General features: G+C 33.8%; 1 protein-coding gene across 2 annotated transcripts in view; it reads right to left on the reverse strand.

The window, feature by feature from the left end:
• CUNH12orf50 (chromosome unknown C12orf50 homolog) overlaps positions 1 to 21,491 on the reverse strand; it is a 44,026-nt gene that overhangs the window by 8,923 nt on the left and 13,612 nt on the right. For both annotated transcript variants that reach the window (XM_047065084.1, XM_047065085.1), the window contains 4 exons: positions 3,738 to 3,896; positions 3,211 to 3,288; positions 3,019 to 3,129; positions 1,000 to 1,110 (listed from right to left, as the gene is read on the reverse strand). In XM_047065084.1, coding sequence (XP_046921040.1) covers positions 1,000 to 1,110; positions 3,019 to 3,129; positions 3,211 to 3,288; positions 3,738 to 3,896 — 459 coding nt within the window. The remainder of the gene's footprint in view (positions 1 to 999; positions 1,111 to 3,018; positions 3,130 to 3,210; positions 3,289 to 3,737; positions 3,897 to 21,491) is intronic.

Consider the following 21,491-nt stretch of genomic DNA (forward strand, 5'->3'; position numbering starts at 1 on the left):
ACTTACATACAGATAATTGCAAAAAAATTCACATAGTCAACAAAATTAATTTTCCTTTAACATACAGAAATCTTTATTTCTACCCTGTACCACCCTTTAGAGGTACTCAGAATAAATATAATTTATCTTCAATATAACATCTTCAGATATACGAAAGCAATTTTTATGTTCCTTAAAGTTCCTCCATTTTCCAAGATAAACATCCATAATTGTTTTAAATGTTATACACTTAATTTCCAGATTCCTCACCATACAAGTTACACTTTTGTAACATAAAATATTTGTTTCAAGTAGCCTTTTTTAAAAATGACACACAAATGTGGACTACCCTGTACAGAAATCAGTGGAACTGGTATAATAATAATTGACATTTATGCAGCATTCTTCTATGTATCAGACACTCCACTGGGTACTTTAAATGATTTATCACATTTAATGATCTTCCTATACTACTCCTAATAATTCAATGTGAGTTTACCTGAGCTATTTGGTAGCAATCACCAATTACTGAATAATTTTTAAACCTTGTGGACAACAAAAACACTTATTTTTTTCTTCACAATCTGTATCATGTCGAGTCTTTCCCGACTTGAAGAAAATCTACCATTAATGTCTTGAACTTAAATGCAAGACTATGTTTATCACAGCTTGACTTTACCTTGTTTAAATTTGGCTCATTGATCCAGCATATTAACTTCTAGACATCTGTCAATTTTATAAACATGTCTCATTCATCTAGCCATTCAATTGTTTAAACATAAAATTGTTTATTCTACAAATATTCACAGAGTGCATCTCATGTGTCAGACATTCTACTAATAACGATTCATATATAGCAATTAATTATATACATTTCCAGGCCTCAAGTGTCTTACCCAAAGCCAACAATAGAAATGTCAAAAAGATTTTGAAAAAACAAAATTAGTTATGAGAGAGGAAATTTGACTCATTTATTATATGGTGATATATTCAGAATCAACCAGTTATAAATTAACTCACCTCCATTTTCAAAAGCAGCAATGTCAGTCCTTGGTTTCCTATCCAATGATGCTTTTATCTCACCTTGCCTTTCAAATAGGCTAAATTTTGTTGGAACTGTAAGACCATCCCCTAAAAAATTAAGTAAAAATAAGAAAAAAAAAAAAAAAAAGAAAATCACCCCAGGAGCCATTAGGTACTTACATAAAATTCATGATGATAGTAAAAAGCCTAAAAGTTAGTGCAATTATTGTTTGCATAGTGATATGATGAACAATAAATTTATAAATGTATGAATTTTAAGCATATTTTATAATTATCAAGAAAATAGCAAGCAAGTTTGTTTTCCTATATGTATTATTTATTAAATGGCAATTTAAAAATTTAAACAATCTAACATTACTATGTATGTATAATATATTTAACTTATTTGCTATGTTCTTCATATAGTGAATTTTATAATATTTCTTTTGATTATACCTATTCATCATGAACAAATTGAGTAAAAAGCATTAGAGTCTACCACTGACAAATGGTAATTATACTGTGATAATTAAATAATTCTTAGAATTTTTCTTATACATCTCTAGATAATTTTTTACTAAAATAAGCTATTAAAAGCAGAATAAAGAGAAACATGATAATCTAATGCACCATGTGATTCTGGATTGGATTCTAAACCAGAAAAAAAAAAAGTTCATTTTACCATAAAGGACATGGATGGCACAGCGGGTTGTTTAAAATTCTGTAAATAATATCAGATCAGTGGTAATTTCCTGCTTTTGATGGTTATAGTAAAGTTATGTAAGAGTTATGCAGGAGCATCATATCTGCAGCCTACTCTCACACTAACAGTTTAGAAAAAATAACCATGTATATATTTAGAGAAAGGAAGAGTGAAAAATCAAATGTGTAAAATGCTAATATTTGGGAAAATCTGGTGAAGGTTATCATGAATTAACTGAAATTATTTAAATATAAAAGGCTTTTAAAACCATAATTTAAGGCAAAAGTACATGTAATTATCCTTAATCCCTAATGGTAATCTACTGTTTTTATATTCATTGCTGACTTGTATTATTGGTTTTGCTTTCTTGTCCTGGTAATGCGGGCAATATGCCCTTCTCTAGATGTGGTGCTCGCCTATCAGTTAAGTCTTTCCTATCATTTTAACATCTAACATCTGATGGTATGTTGCTGCCACCTACTGCCATATGTTTAAATAGTTTACCACATATGTACTTGACTGGCAGGCATTTTACTCTTTATCCTCTACTTTATCCTACCCTTGTCTTGATCTTGGGAGATTTTCCCAATTATCATTTTTTACTTTTAGTGAGAGGAGAGGATTCAAATCTCCTACTTCAGCAAAACTTGCCTTTCATCTCATCCTTATGGCAGGAAAACCATATAAACTCGTAACACCCATGGATTTTCTCTGAGCTTCTGGTTTTACATCCAGAAAATAATGTTCTTCTTATCTTGCCTTTAAGGGCAAATTGTTTACCAACACTGAAATCAGATTCACCAAAGCATAAGATCCATGAAAGGTCCAGCCTTGGAATAATCCAGCTGCATTGCCTCTGAAATTGCCTGGTACACATAAGGCACTCATTCAATGCACAAATATATCCTTGTTCTGCCACTAACGTCATCCTGTGATCTCCCTTTTGTCCTTCTAGGGCTAGGTTGTCCTTTCTATTCACAGAGGAAAATAGCGCCTACTTCACAGGGAGAGTGATTTGCAAAGAAAAAAAAGATGGTAAAAGCAAGTTATTTATAGAATTACTGCATCGAGGGTGTAATGCCCCCATGTGTTTATGTAGTCTTTTCATTCTGCACCTCCTCTGGGAAAGCATAATTAATAGCAGCTTTTCATATTAAATTTAGGTCATCTGATAAAAGCATTTCTTTCTCTCTCTCAATTCTGATGTATTATTTATCATTAGCTCCAGTGTACATCTTACTAAATAATTCACAGCCTATCACACCAAGTATCTCTTATACATCACCTTGAAATGCTGCCTTTTCATGCCTTACCTTCTTGCAATTCACTGCCATTTTCCAAAGGCTTTTCTAACTCTTTGTCTGCTGTAGAGGCTATGCTTTTTGATGATGAAATATCTGGAGTATGAAATCTGTAGTATTCACCTAATCTCCCATGAGAAAGCTAGTGGTTAGTATATTTGTCACATCAAACATTAGAAAATCCACAAATGTTTGATTTCTTACCAGATTTATAACACATCTCCTTTATTGCTCTTTTTTCTTCAATTTCTTCAGGAGTCTTTGTCCATAAACTAGATGCATCTATAGGATATATGTACATGTTTTTTAATTAAATTGTCCCAAAGCCAAATGGTATGAAAATATACAAATCAGAATTAAGAATCCCAAATATTGCTCTCACAGGTGGGACTTTTTGAAATTTTTAAAATCAGTAATTTGCATACTAGTAAATGTCTCAAATTGCCATACTTCACATATTAGAAAAATCAATGTAAGCAACTGTCCCTATTTAAATGAGGTCTATCTCCCAGCCATCATACAACAAAAACTCTCCAATCCAAATGATCATATATAGACATAGAACAAATTAGAACATAATGAATTTAATATACTTAATAAAATTGAAGCTATTTTCTTACCAAATTCTGCCCTATTTATTACATTATAAACCTCTAACAGTTAAAAAATAAATTAAAAAACATGATAGGGTTTTGAATGTTCATTGTAAATCTGAGAAAAGCCTTACTAACCATTTTGTTCATCTCCTTCCTCCTCTTCTTCCTCAAAGTTAGTTTTTAAAACTAAAGGATGATGAATGGGTCGTGATACATTCTCCTGAGGTTTCAGGGGTTCCTGACTCTGGGTCAGGGGTGGAATTCCTTCCTGAGTTTCTTTCTGTGGTGTGATATCTACAGAGAAAATACAAAATTTCTGTCCTTTTAAGATCTATATTATATACATGTCTAATGATCAACAGTTACCTCCTGATTTATTATGCATTTTGTTAAGAGGTATCTCGTCTTATTTCTGGAAAGGTTATCAAACTAAAAAAAATCAACATTTTGCCTGTAAAGTGCAGAAAATATGTCAATTCATAGATTTTAGATAGAAATTATAACCATGACTTGGTATATCACACTTTTGGTATAAATGCATAGTAATCATAAGTATCACTGTATTCTTACACTATCTATGTGAATAAGAATAACTTAACTAATTACAACAAATTAATGAAAGCAGATTCAAATATGGCATAGCTTATAATGGCAGAGTATATACAGCAAAACAGAAATAATCCAATTGTTCTAGTTTTCGGTGGCTGCATGATTACTTGGAAGTGAGAAAGAGTGAAACTTTCACATTCCTCTATTGGCTACACATTGGTCAGACTGTCCAAAGTTCTAGGTCATATCTAAATGTTCTATAACCTTCAAAACTAACAATCAATTACTAGAAAAAGCTAGTGAACATATGAATCTTCTTTCATCATCAATTCAACCCCCTTTGTTTTCTAAATGAGTAGTTATCAAATTTGGCTAATTACCAGAATCAACTAAAGAAATTATTCAAAACATCTTTTAAGTCTCTGCTTTCTGAACTTCTGATTTAGCAGGTCTAGATCAAAGCCTGGAAATCTAATTTTATTTTTTAAAAGTCTCGGGTAATTATGAAATCAGCCAAATATGGAAACCACTGCCCCAAATGAATGATCATCTAACTAGGGTTCTAGATTATAGAAAGTCTTTAGGTGGGTATGCCATATCCCAATTATTTGAAAGCAAGGAATACAATTCCAGATCCTCAATTTCCATATTTATCTTTCCCCTAAAGTTGGTTTGCCTAAGAACAGGCTTAAGTTCACAATATCCTTTCCTCCACTGTACAAGATAAAGACCTACCCTTCACTCATGCCAGAATTTACATGCTCAAAAGAGAAATCCTCCGTTAGTGATAAACCAAACTACCATAAACCCATAGGGCTTTCTCCATTACCTTAATTTATATACATTTCTACTAGGAGAAAATCATGATGTGGTAGGCAAAATAATACCCCCCCAAGATGTCCATGTCCTAATCCCTAGACCTTGTGTATGTATTAAGTTATATGAGAAAGAGGTATTGAGGCTGCAGGTAGAATTAAGACATAATCAGGTGACCTTAAAATTGGCAGATTTTTTGCCCTGAATTATCCAGGTGGGCTCAAAGTAATCAAAAGGATCTTTACAAATGGAAGAGAGATGCAGAGAAAGAGAACCAGGAAAAGAGATGTGACAATGGAAACTATGTCAAGTGATGCAGTGTCAGAAGGACTTGACTTTCATCGAAGATGGAAGAAGGAGGACATGAACCATGGAATACAGGAGGCCTATAGAAACTGGAAAAGGCAAGGAAAGAGGTTCTCTCCCAGAGTCTTTAGAAGAAAAATGCTTCCCTGGAGACAGCTTAATTTTAATCAGAAAGTCTTCGTGGAATTTCTAGAGTATAGATCTACAAGATATCAAATGGGTTGTTAAAGCCACTTGGTTGATGGTAATTTGTTACAGCAGTAACAGAAAATGAATACACAAAGTATTAGAAAAAGTGCTACTAGTGTCCATTTTGGAACATTATAAATTCAAATGCATGGTAGAGTATGGCAGCAGTTAAGAATTTTTGTTGAAAAATTCTGCCTCTCCCATTTCTGGACTAATGTTATATAATACATAACTCTTGAAGGGAAAGTCTCTTGACATCAATGGAAGGAAAGCACTGGTAAAAACTCTGAAGGAAAAACATGGCTTTAAATAAAGCTTTTTAGCTATTCTCAATATATATTCCCAAGACTTGTCATTAGCTGCAAAGAAAAGCTTCACTGAACATTCTAAACAGTAAATTTTAGAGCCACATTTTTAGAAGTTTCATTGAGATCTAATTCATATACCATACAAGTCACCAATATAAATATACAGTTCAATAGTTTTTAGTATATTTACAGAGTTGTGCAACCATTGCCCTAATTTTAGGACATCACTCCAAAGAAGAAACCTATTCCCATTAGCAGTTACTCTTCATGTCTTTCAAACACCCATACCTCTACACAAGCACTGACATACCTTGTTTCTATGAATTTGCCTATTCTACATATTTCATGTGAGTGGAATCATACAATATGTGGTCTTTTGTACATGACGTCTTCCACTTACCATAGTGTTTTCAAGGTTTAGTCATTCTGTCACCTGTAATAATACTGTATTCCTTTTTTATACAAATAATATTCCACTGTAGACATATACCACAATTTACCCATTCATCTGAAGGTGGATACGTGGGTTATTTCCACTGCTTTGGCTGTTATAATGTAGGTATGAACATTTGTGTACAAGTTTTCATGTGGACATATGTTTTCACATCTCTTGGATATACACCTAGAAGTGGAATCACTGGGAAACATGCTGACTCTGTTTAATATTTTGAGGAGCTGCCAGAATGTTTTCCAAAACAATTGTACCATTTTACATGCCTTCCTGCAATGTATGAAGATTCCAAATTCTTCACATCCTTGTTAACACTATATGTTTTTGATTAAACCATCTTGATGGGTATGAAGTGGTAGCTCATTGTGGTTTCAATTTACGTTTATCTAATGGTTGATGATACATGATGAACATCTTTCATGAGTTTATTGGCCATTTGTAAATCTCTGAGAAATGTCTTCAGATTCCTTGCCCATATTTTTCATAGGATTATGTTTATATTATTGGGTTACAAGAGTTCTTTATATACTCTGGATACAAGCCCCTTGTCAGATATAGGATTTGCAGATATTTCTCCCATGCTGTGGGTTGTCTTATCATTTTCTTCATGGTATTCTTTGAAACACAAAAGTTTCTAATTTTGATAAAATCTAATCCGTTTCTCATTTGGTTTCTTGCCCTTCTGGTGTCTCTCAGAAGGCTTTGCATAACCTAAGGTTCCTTATAAGAGTTTTATAACATTAGCTCTTTAGGTTTTTTTTATCTATTTTGAGTTAATTTGTTTGTGTAAGGTGTGAGGAAGAAGTACAAAATAACTTTATGTGGCTGTCCAGTTGCCCTAACACCCTTTGTTGAAAATACTCTTTCTCCCCATTGAATGATCTATGTATCCTTGTCAAAAACCAGTTGACCCTAGGTTGATTGATATAAAGGTTTATTTCTGGTCTCTCAGTTCTATCCCATTGATCTATATCTATATACGTATTTTTATGCCAGTATCAGGTGGTTTTGGTTACTATAGCTTTGAAATAATGTCTAGATTTTGAAATTATTAACACTGAGCTCTATAGCTTTGTTCTTCATTTTCAAGATTTTTTTTTGCTATCTTGGTCCTTTGAATTTCCATATACATTTTAGAATCAGCTTGTCAATTCTTCAAAGTCATTCGGGATTTTGACAAGGGTGACATTGAAACTATAGATCAATTTGAGAAGAATTACTATGATAACAACATAGCCAATGTATGAACATGAGCTATTCTTTCTATTTTTTTAAAGTTTCTTTAATTTCTTGCAACAATATTTTATAGTTTTGAGTGTAATATTTGTACTTCTTGTGCTAAATTAATTCCTAAATATTTTATTCTTTTTGATGCTATTATGTGTAATTGCTTTTTTCCTTTAATTTTCCTTTAATTATGTGTTCCTTGCTAATAAATAGAAATCTAACCAATTATCATATATTAGTCTTTTACCCTGTAACCTTGGTGAATTTATTAGTTCTAATAGTTTTTTAATGATTTCTAGAATTTTTAAAATAAAAGATAATGCCATATGTATAGAGATGATTTCATTTCTTTTTTTCCCAAGCTAATTGCCTTTTATTTGTTACCATTGCCCAATTCCTCTGGCTTGAATACAAGTGACAAGGATGAACATCCTTGGCTTAAATGTAAGTGCCAAGAATGAACGTGATTGTTCTTGATCTTAGGGGAAATGCTTTCAGTCTTTCACCATTAAGTATGATGTTAGTTGGAGATTTTTCATATATCCTTTAGCAAGTTGAGTAAGTACCCGTCTATTCCTAGTTTGGCTAGTGTTTCATTTCTTTATTTTTTAGTCACAAAAGAGTTTTGGGTTTTGTTAAATGCACTTTCTTCATTATGATCATGTTTTTTCCTCTTTATTCTATCAATGTGGTGTATTACAGTAATTGATTTTTAAAAGTTAAACCAACCTTGAACTTCTGGGATGAATCTCATTTGGTCATGGAATATAATCCTTTTTTAAATGTTGGTGGATTTCATTTTCTATAATTTTATTAAATATTTTTGTGTCTCTATTCACCAGGAACATTGGTCTGTAATTTACCTGTGATGTCTTAGTCTGGTTTTAAAATCAGAGTAAATACCAGCCTCATAAAATGAGTTGGAAAATACTCCCCCATCTTCTATATTTTTGGAAGAGTGTGAAGAGTTGGTTATTAATTTTTCTTCAATTTTTTGGTATAATTCAATAGTAAAGCCATATGAACCTGAGTTTTTATTTGTAGGAAGATTTTTAAGTGCTTATTCCATCTCCTTATTATAGGTCTTTTCAGATTTCAAATTTTTATTTTCTGGAGTCAGTTTTGGTAGTTTGTATCTTCCTAGAAAGTTGTCCATTTCATTAGTTGTAAAATAATATTTGTTCATAGTATTCCCTTCTAATCTTTATTATTTCTGTAAGATTGGTAGTATGTCCCCTCTTTCATTTCAGTCTTTAGTCATTTCAGTCTTACTTTTTTTTTTCTTGGTTAGTCTAGCTAGAGTTTCAATTTCCTTGATCTTATCACTGCTTTCATTGATGTTCTCTGTCAGTTTTTACTCTCTATTTCATTATTTCTGCTTTACTCTGTATTATTTTCTTCCTTCTGTTTGCTTTAGGTTTACTTTGCTCCTTTTTCCAGAGTCTTAAAATGTAAAATCAAGTTATTAATTTGAGATCATATTTTCCTTTTTTTACTAAAATTTTTATATTTATTTTTGAGAAAGAGAGAGTGCACACACAAGTAGGGGAGTGGCAGAGAGAGAATAGAATGTGAAGCAGGCTCAGGCTCTGCATTATCAGTGCAGGGCCTCGCGCAGGACTCAGACTCACTAACCATGAGATCATGACCTGAACCAAACAATGTTGGACACTCAACCAACTGAGCCACCCAGGCACCCCTGAGATCATATTGTTAAATGTAGGCATTACAACTGTAACATTTCTTCTAAGTACTGCTTTAGGTGCATCTCGTGAATTTTAGTATGCTGTTTCTTCATTTTCATTCATTTCAAAGCATTGGCTAATTTTCCTTGTAATTCTCTTATAATTTTCCATGTAATTTCTTGGTTGTTTGCAGGTGTGTTAATTTCTACATATTTGTGAATTTACCATTATTTTTTTTCTCCTATTAATTTCTAATTTCATTGTTTGGAGAACAGACATTGTATGATTTCTACAATTTCAAATTTATTGAGCTTTGTTTTATGGCCTAATATATACTTTATCCTGGAGATTGTTCCATTTGCATTTGAGAAATATATGTATTCTGCTATTGTTGCAAAGAATGTTCTAAAGATATATTCAGTTGTGTTGTTTTATAGTTGTTCAAGTCTTCTATTTCCTTGTTGTTTATAATTGTTTGCATAGTACATCTTTTTCATCCTCTCACTTTCAACTTGAGTTTTTGAACCTAAAATGTGTCTCCTGTAGATAACATATAGTTGAATATTTATTTTTAATCTGACAGTGTCTGCTGTTTTTCTGTATTTTTACCCAATCATATTCAATGCTATTAATGATATATTGGATATTTATCTGTCATTTTACTTCCTGTTTGCTTTTTTATTCCTCTCTTCCTCCACTGCTTTCTTTTGCAGTGAGTGAATATTTTTTAGTGAAATATTTTGATTATTTTTATGAGTTTTCCCTATTTTTAAAGGTATCTTCTTGGGAGTTGCTCTAGAGCTTACCATATACTTCCTAACTTACCATAATCACCTGTGTATAAATCACAGATTTATATTATTTAATTTCAGCTAAAACTAATAAGGTTATTCCTATATAGCTCTATTCCTTTTTCCCCCTTCCCAATTTGTGCTATTGTTGTTATATTACATCTATATGTGTTACAAACCCAAAAATACATTGTTATAATTATTTACTTTGCTTAAATTTGTATCTTTTAAAAGGTTTTTTATTTATTATTTATTTTTGAGGAAGACAGAGAGTTCAATCAGGAGAGGGACAGAGGGAGAGGGAGAATCCCAGGCTAACAGCACAGAGCCTGATGTCGGGCTTGAACTCATGAAACTGGTGAGATCATGACCTGAGCCAAAATCAAGAATCAGATGCTCAACTGACTGAGCTACCCAGGGACCCCTAAATTGGTATCTTTTAAAGGAGCTTCAAGGAAAAGGAAGAGAAAATATATATCTATAGGATTTGTCATATTAACTTTTTTATTTCTCATTTCTTTTTTATATAATTTTTTTAATGTTTATTTTTTTGAGGGAGAGTGTGTGCAAGCAGGGGAGGGTCAGAGAGAGGGGGAGAAATACAGAATCCCAAACAGGCTCCATGCTGTCAGCACGCAGCCTGATGCAGGGCTCAAACTCATGAATCATGAGCTTAAGAGTTGAACATTTAACCAATTCAGCCACCCAGGTGCCCCTTATTTATAATTTCTGATTCTCTTCATTTATTTCTATGTATTTGAGTTACCACCTGGTATCATTTCCATACTATTAAATAGATTTTCTCCCACCTGCCTCCGTTATGCTCTTATTGACAAATATATTACATTTCTAAATGTTATGGGCTCAAAAATACAATTATATACATATGCATATATATTTTTTCTTCTTTTAGTACTTTGTGTCCTTCTACTGCCTTATGGACTACAGTGTGTCTGAATCTTACTGAGGTTATTTTATATGTGACAAATTATGTTTACTTTGTTGTTTTCAAAAATTTTGTTTTTGTTTTTGACATTTAACATTTTAACTGCAGTGTGTCTGGATGCAGATATCCTTGGGCTTATTCTATTTAGAATTTGTTGAGCTTCTTGAATATGTAGATTAATATTTCTCATTAAATTTGAGGAGTTTTCAACCATTATTTCTGTTTTCTCTCTCTTTTTCAGACTGTATAATCTCTTTAAGTTTCCTGATTGTTCTGTCAGCTAAAATATGTTGAGCCCTTCTAATATTTTTTTTCATTTCAATTGTTATACTATGCAACTCTAGAATTTCAATTTCATTTCTATTCATAGTTTGCATCTATTTATTGATATTCTCTATTGAGACATTATCATTATACCTACCTTAATATCTTTAAGCACAATATCTATTTTCCGTAGAATTTTGAAAATATTATAACTGCTTAAATTATATCTACTAACTCTAACATCTTAGCCCTCTCAAGGCATTTTGTTGCCTACATTTTTTTCCTATGTGCGAGTTATACTTTCCTGCATCTTTCCATGTCTTATACATTTTTTATAGTTTTCTTAAAACTGGACAGTTTGGACAATATATTGTAGCAAGTCTGGATCTTGATTTCTCAACCCTAGCCCAAGGGTTTGTTGTTGTTTGATTTTTAATATTTTAGTGATTTGGTCAAACTATTTTAGCAAAACCTATTTTCTCCCACTCTATATAGCCCCTGATGTCACTCCTCAGAGGATGCAGCCTTGACATATCCACAGTGATCCGTGAATGACAATGGTTTTATCAGGACTCTCTTTGTCTCTTTCCTTGGTTTCTCTGTTAAGCTATCTACCTCTGTTGGTATCTCTGACAGCTGTCAGACTCCATTCCTTGCTGGTTGATTGCTCTATTATTTTCACTAGTGCACTCAGGCATAATCTGCTTCACCATTCGATTCACTTAAGTTCTGATCCCTTTGCAGAGGTAGTCTTTGAGTCCAGTCTTTCAAGTTTGTTCCAATCCCAGGAGAGCTCTTCTTAACTCTTTCCTTGGTTGTCTTTGGTCAAATCTGGTTTACAGTTTAGCTTGTTGCTCTCATAGAGCTACCAGTCTCTTCATCATTTCTTACCCCCAAACTCGCCATTGTTTTCCAGAGTGTCATAATTATAAACTTTCCCATGCTCTGTTCTGTTCCAGATAAATTCAGATCTCTTTTGGAGAGCCTCAGAGCTCTCTGCTCTTACAGCCTACCTCTCCTGCCTAAGCAAAACCTTAGTGCCACTATTGGGAACAGGGACAGGCACTCACTTCTCTTGGAATGACACCCCTGCTTTATAAGCAGGAACTAGGTAGGGGGATAGCCTCTGATATTTTTGGTTTGTCCCTTCTTGCAATTGGGTAATTTGGGGCTTCTTATTCTAAGCCTGCTACCTCTGTAATAGAACTGCCCCATGAGTGGGGCTGGATAGGAGAAGACCCAGAACTCTCAGCCTGAAAAATAGAGCTCTTTCAACATGAAGCTGTGAGTGAGGGAGTATGAGAAATGGTAGCAGCCTGCTCCTCCTAGGAAGATACCATAGTCCTCAGCAGGGAGCTGGAGGCAGAGTACCCCCTGTGTTCTTGGTAGAACCACCTGGTGTAGAACTTTTGCCACAGTGAACTGAGGAATGGAAAGAGGAGTGGGTGGTGATTTGAATACCAGACTTGCTGTTCTTACTGATGTTTAACAGATTTCTTGAATACATAAACTCGCTATATGTCCTTAGGACAATTTCCAGACACTTTACTTTTTGTTTAATATAATTTTCATCAACTATTGTTGCCTTACTAGGGAGTAGATCCATGGAACCCTTTACGATGCATTTTTGAAAGTTACCTTAGAATCACAATTTTTTTTAATTCAGGTGTAATTATTTACAGGGTTGCCAAATTACTCATGATACCTTAGATAAAACCAATGGGTAAAAAATATTTTGAAATGACTTTCTTCTGAGTGTTGTTCCATGAGGTAGTTAAGACCCATTTTATCAAATAATATTATGAATTGTTCTTATTAAAATCAGTCCTCACTTTATTTCAGCTTATAAAATATTAACTATCTCCTAACTCTCTTGGTAGAATTAGAATAACATGCTAGTGCTGGATATTGGCTTTTAGCTATATGCCTTTTTATTTCATAAACAGATGAGAATAATTTTGATCATTATCTCATTAATAGATAATTTTCCAATAAAAGTCTATTTTTATGTGCAATAATAATTTATCAAAGTGTGCAATGTAATTATGCTGTTTACAAATTATGTATTAATAATAATTGTAATAATAACAACCCTAAAGAAATTTATTTTAAAAATGTGTTAATGATTATGAGGATCCATAGTGTAGAGACTTGCTGTCATAGAAAATAAAACAAAAATTTAGATTTCAATTTATATATACATTTTTATTATACTTAAATTTCATAGGTGCTCAATAAAACTCAAGCATAAAAATATTAGATTTGGATAAAAATGTGAAGGAAGAAAATGAAAATAATAGTTTTTAGGAGAAGGAAAGATTTTTTTTAATTTTTGAAGAAATTTTTGAAGTATTTATCACCTTTTGAAAACTGTCAAATATAACACATATCCAGAACAGTGCACAAATCATAAAATGTGTAATGTAATAAACATCACAAAGCCAATGCTTAAGTCAAGAAATAACAGCCCCCTCTGTGTCCTCTCCAGTTCATATCACTTTCCTTCTCCATTACCCACACTAGGTATGTTCATTGTGATTTATAATAATCACTTTGTGATTTTTCTTATAGTTTCACTACTAAGTATGTATTTCTAAAAATAAAGTTTAATTTTATAAATGTTCCATTTTATCAATGGAATTCAAGAGTATGCACTCTTTTTTCTGTCTTCCCACCACTCAACATTATAACTGTGAGATGTATCCTTGCTTGAATATTTCTTTTATTAATTTTCATTACTGTATGGTATCCATTGAATGAATGTACCACAATCTCTTTATATATCCCACTATTATTGAATATTTATGTTATTTCTAGCCTTCAGGCATTACAAAAAAATACTGCCGTGAACATTCTTTTACATATATCTGGATGCACATGGGAATTAATATTTTTAGGATATATGCTCTGAAAGTGGAGTTACTTGGACTAAGTTATGTATAACTTTTCCTCGAGATCATTCTAGACTGTTTCCAAAGTGCTTGTTTCAGTTTATACTAACTACAGTGCCCAAGAATTCCCAGTGCTCTTTGTTTTACCAACAGTTGGTAGATTTAAAATTTTTTGCCAATACAATGAGTGTAACTTGATATCTCAAAGTGATTTCCTTTTTCATTTCCTTGATTACTAATAAATTGATCACATTTTCATTTGTTGGTTGACATTCGGATTTCCTATTTTTTTCAAAATCTTGTTTATGCTTTCTGCTAATTCTTCTACCACAGTGGTTCTCGGCTGGGGATGATTTTATTCCTTCCCCTAGGGAACATTTGGCAATGGCTGAGTGTACTTTTTGTTGGCATCTCATGGGTATGAGCCAAAAATGCTGCTAATCCCATAATGCATAGCATAGTCCCTACCCCCACGCCCCCAACCTCACCTCACCCCCACCACACCAAAGAACCATCTAGGCCAGAATGTCAATAATGCCTACAGAGAAACCTGTTCCATCAGGTTCTCTGTCTTGATTTTTCTTCAAACAATTGAGTTAAAGTCTTTTATTGAAGTCATGTAACAACATATGCTGCACATATTTTCTCCCATTCTATGGCTTATCTTTTCATTCTTTTATGGCGTTTTTGGTGAATACAGATTTTAATTTTAATGCATCCAAATTTATTCATCATTTCTTTAATAGCTAATACTTTCTGTGTGTTTATTACCTTCTGAAACCTTTAAAGATTGGCCTTTTACATTTTGGTCTATAATTTACCTAGAGTTAATTTTTATGTACGGTGTCAGAGTAGTCCACCCTTAAGTCATTAACTGAAAAGATCATCCTTTACCCATTGATCAGCCATGCCACCTGTTACAAATCAAGTATCCATCTCTGCAGGGATCTCCAGCTTCTTATTCTATCCCATTTGTCAGTTTGGTTAGCCCTTGGCTAATACAACACTATTCTAATCTGTATCACTTTATAGGCCTTGAAATATGGTTGAACAAGTGCTATCATTTTGTTGTTCTTCAAGCAGTCTTCACTGTTCTTGGTCTCTTTGCAGTTCTACATAAATTTTAGGACTCGTTTGAATTTTGATTGAGATTATTGTTCTTATATTTTTAAAGTATATGATGAGTATCAAATCATATGGCAATTCAAATGTCATCTGATGTATTTACGAGAGTATATCGATTTTCATTTTTAAATGTCAGTATTGATAAAATGTTGGAACTTTTGCAACTATTTAAATTTATGATGAGTTTAATCAAAAATGTTTTAAGGAATAGTTCATCAAAAATAAAGACCAATGTTCATGATAACCTTGCCATTGAGTGTATTAAAATATACATCAGAAGGAGAAAGTTACAGTATAGGAAAAACAGCAATTTTGGTGACAAGAAACTACCCAGTTAAATTATGGAATAAAATAATTCAGGTGAATTAGTTGGTAATCAAGTAATGCAAAAACAAAAAAATTCCGTTTAGACAGTTAAATTTTCCCTCTTTATAGTGGTTAAAACAATGGTGTACTAACAGTTTTGATACATATTAGTATATCTTTGTTGTTTTACAGTAACTTTCCCATGGGATTTGCATTTTAAAGAAGTACTGTAATGTACTTTCCATGAATTTACACAAATAGATCATTTTCATCACCTTGATTTTTCTACCTATAGCATGGTTTCATACTACTAAAATCAAATTTGGTGTGATCAGATCGATTTCATCTAACTCTTTGGAAAAAGACATACTTTTTTTATATCATGTAGTAACATCACTGTTTTTGTAGTCACTCCTTCCCTCATTTTAGGCAAAAGACATTAGTTTTCCTTCAGGGAATCACCTTTTCCCCATCTTCAATTCCTTTAATTTGAGTGACAATGACATCCTAGACCCAAGGATTAGCTATTCCCTTGGCCTGAACAATTCCAGGGAGGAATATGTTTCCCACATCATTAGATGAGGCTCAATGTTAAGGCTTTAACTTGAAAAAGATTTCTTCCTTCAGAGTTTACTTTGGAATGACAATGGTAATGATGACAATAATGAGTGTTTACTCATTGCCAGAGATTCTTCTGAACTATTAGGTATTAATTCATTAAATATCTAAACCAACCCCATGATATAGGTATTATTACTATCTCTACTATACAGATGAAGAAACTAGGCCACAGAGATATTAAGCTGCCCAAGGTTATGGTGGGAAGTATGTGGCAAAATGAGATTTTAATCCAGTCTGACTCAGGGTTCTCCATCTTTGGGCTTCTGGGGGCAACTCTAGTATGCGGAGAATGGCAACAAGCCCAGAGCCAAGTGTTGGCAAAGGAAGCCCTAGATACATCTGGGTCTAAGTTCAGCTCTGTCCTTAATCTCTTCAGATACAGGAGCCAATAATTTCCAGTTTTCCCTCAAATCTGATGAAGGTGGGTTTGTCTTTTTAAAATCAGTGGTGTACTGGAGTAGACTCAGATCAGCAAATGAGAACTGATTGTTATTTTGTAAGCTGATAGATGTTACATTGGTAACTTGAAATCATCGATGGTAAGAATATTTGCTCTATGGAAATAAGCAAATTCTGCCTTTTGTTTTGCTTTTGTTTTTATTTTTGGCAGAGTGGGGACAGGGAGGAGAATAAGTTTTTAAATATTTAACAGGACATCAGTGCTTTTCAACCAACAGAATCTCGTTTAGTATATATGATAGACCACTGTGTCATGGCCAGACATTTCAAAAATGAACAACTACTTTCTGTGCTTAATCTATTTTCAAAACAAATTCAATTCCTTTCACTCAGATGTCATGCATGCTGTCATCATAATGCAATATTCCCTGCTATAAATTCCTTCCATAACTAGAACACAAATACAAAGGCAAAACAGGTAGATTATAAGAATCTTTTGCTTGGATAATTCAGTTATTTTTAGACAAATAAGTTGGTTTTTATTCATATTCTTTGGGAATTGGGTACTATCCTTCCCTTTTCTTGAAAGAGTAAAAAAGATGATTATTTTTTTGTATAACTCCCCGAGTAGAGGCTTTTCAATTTTTTTCTTTACTTTTCATAATTCTTTAGGAAAAACCTCATGGAATGATTTGATTAGGGCAGTAGAAACATCTGTATAGTTTTTAAAATACATTGATTCATCTTCTTTGCAGTATTCTTGCCAAAAATGTTTAATCTAAATCTAAGTAGGATAAAACAAACAAACAAATTCCCATTTAAAATGTATTCTGGGGGTGTCTGGGTGTCTCAGTCGGTTAAACGTCCAACTTCAGCTCAGGTCATGATCTCATGGTTGGTTCGTGAGTTCAAGCCCCACATGGGACTCTCTGCTCTCAGCACAGAGTCTGCTTTGGATCCTCTATCTCCCTCTCTCTCTGCCCCTCCTTTGCTCGCACTCTCTCTCTCTCTGTCTTTCAAAAATAAATAAACATTTAAAAATTTTTAAACAAAAATAAATAAATAAATAAATAAATAAATAGATAGATATTCTGCAAAGCAACCAGCCTGAACTCTTTAAAATGTCAAATGAAAGAAAAAAAATCATGTAGATATTAAAAAGACATGACAACTAATTGCAATAAATGGTGCCTAATTGGATCCTGGATTGAAAAAAACAAAAACAACTATAAGGCTACACTATTCAACACATAGTCCTGGGAACCTGACAGCTTGTTAGAAATGCTGACCCAGGTCCCAGCCTAGACACACTGAATCAAACTGCAGTTTCATTAGATCTCCAAGTAATTGAATGGTTCTTAAAAAGGGGGATAAATAAGTATAGGTACATTATATGCATATAGGTAAATATTATACTTACATATATGTAAGTACAATAGAGGGAAAAGAGTAATTTGACAAAATGTTTATTTGTGTATCTGTTGAAGAGTACATGGATGGCTGTTCATTGAACTATTTTTGCAGCTTTTCCGTTGAAAATGTTTGAAGTGAAATGTTGGAGGAAAAACATACAGTGAAGGCTGGACTCAACACTTACCAGTTTAATTGGTGGTCTAGGTGGTGACTAGGAAATATTTTATTGTCATTGTTGGTTATTAATTTTTTAAGCTCCTCCAGTAATTCTAAAATTTTTAAGTGTTTTATTTATTTTTGAGAGACAGAGGGAGACACAGAGTGTGAGTGGCGGAGGAGCAGAGAAAGAGGGAGACACAGAATCTGAAGCAGACTCCAGGCTCTGAGCTGTCAGCACAGAGCCCAATGCAGGGTTTGAACCCAGGAACTGTGAGATCATGACCTGAGCTGAAGTCGGACACTTAACCAACTGAGCCACCCAGGCGCCCCTAAACTCCCCCGGTAATTCTAATTGGGAGCTAGAGTTGAGGACCTCTGGATTAGGTGAACACCAGACGGGGTACCTTCACTTCTGGGCTTCAGATGATTAAAGGGAAGAAATTTCACTGATGTGTTGCCACAAATAAATGGAAAAAATAAACTTAGAGAAAGAGGAAACCTTATTTAATGGAAATATACATAACTCAGAAATGCTAAATGTAGTTCACTGTTTACTGTGAATTAAAAGAAAAAAAGGGAGTTTTCTATTAAAGTAAATGATCTTATTAGTTTTAAAAGGAACGCTACGGGGTAGGGAAGTGTAGGGTAGAATTAGCCTCTCAAAAGGATGAAGCCGGGTTAGAAGTCTTGTGGGTGAGTCCACTCAAATGACCAAAAGAACTGGAGCATTCTTGAAATGCCATCTCTGGTTTTCTTGTTGTTGTTTTGTTTTTGTAAGACAGTCTTAGAGTCTAACAGAACCAGGTATCCTGCCTAAGATGTTTAGCTTTCCTAGGCCTCAGTTTCCTCATCTATAATGGGGATGTTGATAGTATCTATTTAGCAGGTTTTTGTGAAGAGGCATGCAAGGTGCCCAACATAGTGCTGCCACCAGAAAATACTTAATTTTAGAAATTATGTGAAAGCACTGAATATGAGATTTTTCTGGTTTCTCGTCACTTGACTTCATTTTTTTTAAATCATAATTAAAGTTTCAGTTTACATAATCCTAAAGAACAAATCAGTGGAGGTCTCAAATGCAAAGGTAACTAACAAATGTTAGGCCTAGAAAACTCCTATTTGAGTACATGCCTTTATTTTGTTGCACTTTTACAAACACTTTGGACCAAAGATGAGAACATAAACAGTGTCCAGTCAGGATGAAGAGTCCCCCATCCAACCACAAATTGTTCCAGGCATCACCACTGTGTGGGTTAGGGCATTTACACTACCCATCCCCCTCTTCCCAAAAGAGGAAAGAATGGAGTTGAACATGTTTCTTTTCTTCTTATAACCATTAACAACTGTTCCTCCCCTCAACCCACACACAAAATTAGTCTGTTTTGCCAAGTCAAATATTCAAGTCAAAGTGTTTATTAAACTATTTAAGAACCATATAAATTACAATGGTTTGCCAATGCTTAGAATAAAAAGGTCATGTACACATATAGAATAGGCTAGACTTTCTAATTTTTTTTACATTTATTCATTTTTGAGAGACAGAGAGAGACAGAGCACAAGTGGGGGAGAGGCAGAGAGAGAGGGAGACACAGAATCCGAAGCAGGCTCCAGGCTCTGAATTGTCAGCACAGAGCCTGACGCTGCGCTTGAACTCACAAATTGCGAGATCATGACCCAAACCAAAGTCAGACGCTTAACCGACTGAGCCACCAGGTGCCCCTAAGCTAGATTTTCTAAAGTGAGCTGATCTAAAGTTCATTTCAACTGGTCAGATAGTCAGCTGTCTAAGGCACCTCTAAGACACTGACTTAGAAAAAATAAGAATCAAATTATTCTATTCAATTATCTATCGTAGAATAATGTGGCAATTAGCCAAGGAGGTGAGCAGGTGCTTCAGTGTTTGAGCCACTGTGTTTTGAGCAAATTATCCCTTAACTAAGAGAATTTCTTAAGGGGAAGGGTTTGTCTGAATACGCTCACCTCTGATGTATACCATGGAAGAAAGAGCACATACATACCATGCTTGCAAAGAAAATATAATATGTACTCAGAAATGCCTAGAAAATTCTTATAATTATAGCAAATATCAACTGAATTATGTTTTCTTAGCATTATGATTTAGTTTATTAGCTATTTGCTTTTAAATTTGAGGATGGTAACCCGAGGGATTAGACCTCTTTTTTAAATGTCTGGTTTAGCAACATTTAAATGAAGTCTCTTTCAAAAGAGTCCAAAACGTTTTTTAATTTGCTAGCAGGTTAAATTTTAAATTGCAAAAGACTAACTGGCAGTTTTATATTCTCAGACAAAATATGTAGAACTTTTGATAATTGCACTTAGTGCTTAAAGATATACAATGGCAAATCACATATTGAAAAATTGCTTTTGGCAAGCAGCTCATTCTGGAAGAGCACAGCTGGTGACTCAGATAGCATGGCTGTGGCTCCAGCCCATGATGGGTCTCAATTTCTCAAGCAGAAGCCCTAGAAAGTTTTACAGTTTGCACATTTAAATATCTAAATTTGGGGGCACCAGGGTGGCTCAGTCGGTTCAGTGCCCAACTCTTGATTTTGGCTCAGGTCATGACCTCACAGTTCCTTAGATCAAGTGCCATGTGTGCTGGGCAAGGAGCCTGCTTAAGATTCTTTCTCTCCCTCCTCTCCCTCTGCCCCTCCCCTGCTTGCACTAGCTTTCTCTCTCTCTCTCGCTCCTAAAAATAAATATCTAAATTTTCCCTTATTTTAACCTAAGAGACAACATTATACATAAACTCCACAGTGCTATGTGTGAGCCGATACTTACATTTTACTATAAAAAGTTGTCATAATCCCACCCTGAATTTATTAATCATATGCCCTTACTGAAACATAAAAAGGTGGATTGTAATAAAGGTATAACCTTGTAAATTTTGTGTAAGGTAAGAAGATTTATGGTCCTAGTTTGGGTTAATGTGAACCTTGGTAGATCAGTGTTCCTGGAAATACTGTAAGAAAGATTAGGTTTACAGAAAATCAAATTATTCTTATTGAGGAGTTGAAATATTTTTTAAATGAACAGATGATATGGTAGTTCAATACATAACTCAAACAAGTATGTTAATTCCTTAAATTTGTTAATTCAGTTCTGGAAATTAAATCTTCTTTCCTATAGAACAGAAATGTGTCTGGGCAGAGGGAAAATAGTTGCCTACTTAACACAAATCCATACTGCTCAGGACATCCTAGGGTGGAATTGGCAACTGTGTGAAGGGTAATATTATGTTCCTTCTTTAAGTGCTTGGGATTCATCGTGAACAAAATAAAGAGTCCTGCTGTTATGGAACTTTCACTCTATAGGGCAGAGTCAGACAAGAAACAATAGATGTAGTAAACAAGGAACTTCTACTGTATCTGAAACATGTGTGTGTGTGTGTGTGTGTGTGTGTGTGTGTATCTCAAAAAGAA

The sequence above is a fragment of the Lynx rufus genome, unplaced genomic scaffold (assembly GCF_022079265.1).
Source record: "Lynx rufus isolate CCGP_SWC_20201006 ecotype Redwood Valley unplaced genomic scaffold, mLynRuf1.p SCAF_7, whole genome shotgun sequence".
Lineage (NCBI taxonomy): Eukaryota > Metazoa > Chordata > Mammalia > Carnivora > Felidae > Lynx > Lynx rufus.